We start from the raw sequence: 2,102 nt of genomic DNA, 5'->3' as shown, positions 1-2,102 counted from the left end.
GGGTGTTGCAGTCTCCGAGGCGGCGGGGAGTCCCCTGGGCTCGGGCTTCACCTCTCAGGGGTAGGAACTGCGGGCATCTGGGGACTCCTGCCCGGGGCGGCGGCGGCGGGGCGAGGGTTCGGGGCGAATCAATGGGCTGCTGATGAGCAGGAACCTGGATGCCCGCTGGCCGCCGTACTGGGCCTGGGGGTAGGGGGATTCCCGTGGAGTATTTCCCACTTTAATGGCCTCAGGGACCTGAGGGGGGAGGGGCAGCGGCTTTTCCCTGGGTGCCAACGAACCCCTAATCCGCGAAGACCATGTGGTTTCATGAAGTTGGAGGCACAGGTAGGAGCAGAGAGACTTTGTGCGGCTTAACTTTTGAATGCGGCTTTTGAGGCACCCGAAGACTTCCCGGGAGGACTGGGGGACACCCATCATCGGGGCACACGGGACTTGCTGCTTTTTAGTCTGGTGACATCTCCCGCCTCTCGCGCCTTTACTTTCTGGAGCGTTTTAGAGCTACAGAATGCCTTCTACACTCGATTTTGGACAACTTTAGGTTGGGTTGAAATCTACAAGAAACACTTGGGATAAAACTGTGTATTTGACCCATGACAACAAAGGGGAGGGGAGAATAAGTGCTCTTAACCGAAGATAAAAATGAAGCTGCTAATAGAGGAGAACGTAACTGTGGTCCTGAGTATTACCGCTGTTCCAGAGGGAATCGGGATATTCTTCGATTTTTCGTGTGTGTGTTTACTTTAATGGAGATTGGATTTAGGTTATTAAACTGAGTTTGGTAACTTTTTAACGACAACGGTAATGAGTTTTGAATGGCAGGCTGTAGATTTATTGTTTTGTTTCTTGCAGTTGTCCTTAAAGTGCTTAGAAAAGAGACTCTTATTTTTAACTTTTGTTGGGGATAAAATATATGTTTTGGAAGTGATATATGCCATTTTAGAAAGTTTAGCTTCAAGAGAACGTTCAATACACTGAATAGGACCCAACTTGAAACATGTATTGTTGTTACTGATAGTATTGCATGTAGGCTTTTCTGTATCTGACAGCTATCTAATACTGTTGCTGCAGGATTTCTCCTCTTTCACATTGATTTCAGCAGCTGAAAACAGCCGTATGCCGTTTTAGCATACCGTATGAGAAACCTGTTGATTTTTGAAGCAACTTAGGGCTGCTGCTGCTTTATAAAAGTGTGTGTTGATCACATTTCCCAAATTATACTTTTATTTTTCTTTTAACAGGAAGGAGTCAAGACCGAGAACAACGATCATATTAATTTGAAGGTGGCGGGGCAGGATGGTTCTGTGGTGCAGTTTAAGATTAAGAGGCATACACCACTTAGTAAACTAATGAAAGCCTATTGTGAACGACAGGTGAGGAATTCATATGTGTACTTCCACTGAATAAAACTATTTTTAAAAATCTTATTTTCATGGGAACAAAAACTAGCCTGGCATAATACTACAGTGACTTTTTGATGGGATGAATATGCACTTGTACTTGGCATGTCAGTTTTATCGTGCACTTGGTAGCTTGCTCATGAAAACCCTTAGGATGATTTGCTTAGTATTATATGTGGTTCCAGTCCTGTGCCAGAAATCCATCAAATTGTATTTACAATACTTGTTTTTTGTTTTTTTTTTAACCAAGGAAATGTAATTTTATGTTTATAAGAAAGTAAGAGTGAACTTGGTAAAATTACTTATGAGTCTTTTATTATTTTATTTTATTTTTTTGAGACGGAGTTTCATTCTTGTTGCCCAAGCTGAAGTACAGTGGCGTGAGCTCAGCTCACTGCAACTTCCACTTCCCGGGTTCAAGCAGTTTTCCTGCCTCAGCCTCCTGAGTAGCTGGGATTACAGGTGCCTGCCACCACGCTTGGCCAATTTTTTTTAGTATTTTTGGTAGAGATGGGGTTTCATCATATTGGCTAGGCTTGTCTCAAACTCCTGACTTCAGGTGATCCACCCGCCTCGGTCTTCCAAAGTGCTGGGATTACAAGCATGAGCCACTGTGCCAGACCAAGAAGTCTTTTTTTTTTTGAGATGGGAGTCTCGCTGTATTTTTTTAAGCTAGAACTTATCTACCTTGTAAATCGTGGG

General features: G+C 43.9%; 1 protein-coding gene across 1 annotated transcript in view; it reads left to right on the top strand.

The window, feature by feature from the left end:
* Positions 1-642: 642 nt before the first annotated feature.
* Positions 643-2,102, top strand: part of SUMO2 (small ubiquitin-like modifier 2) — an 18,998-nt gene continuing 17,538 nt past the window's right edge. Inside the window, exons 1-2 of the mRNA XM_011964987.1 lie at positions 643-666; positions 1,242-1,373. Of these exons, the coding sequence (XP_011820377.1) occupies positions 643-666; positions 1,242-1,373 (156 nt within the window). The remainder of the gene's footprint in view (positions 667-1,241; positions 1,374-2,102) is intronic.

The sequence above is a fragment of the Mandrillus leucophaeus genome, unplaced genomic scaffold (assembly GCF_000951045.1).
Source record: "Mandrillus leucophaeus isolate KB7577 unplaced genomic scaffold, Mleu.le_1.0 Scaffold1, whole genome shotgun sequence".
NCBI lineage: Eukaryota > Metazoa > Chordata > Mammalia > Primates > Cercopithecidae > Mandrillus > Mandrillus leucophaeus.
This window is presented reverse-complemented; position numbering and strand designations above follow the sequence as displayed.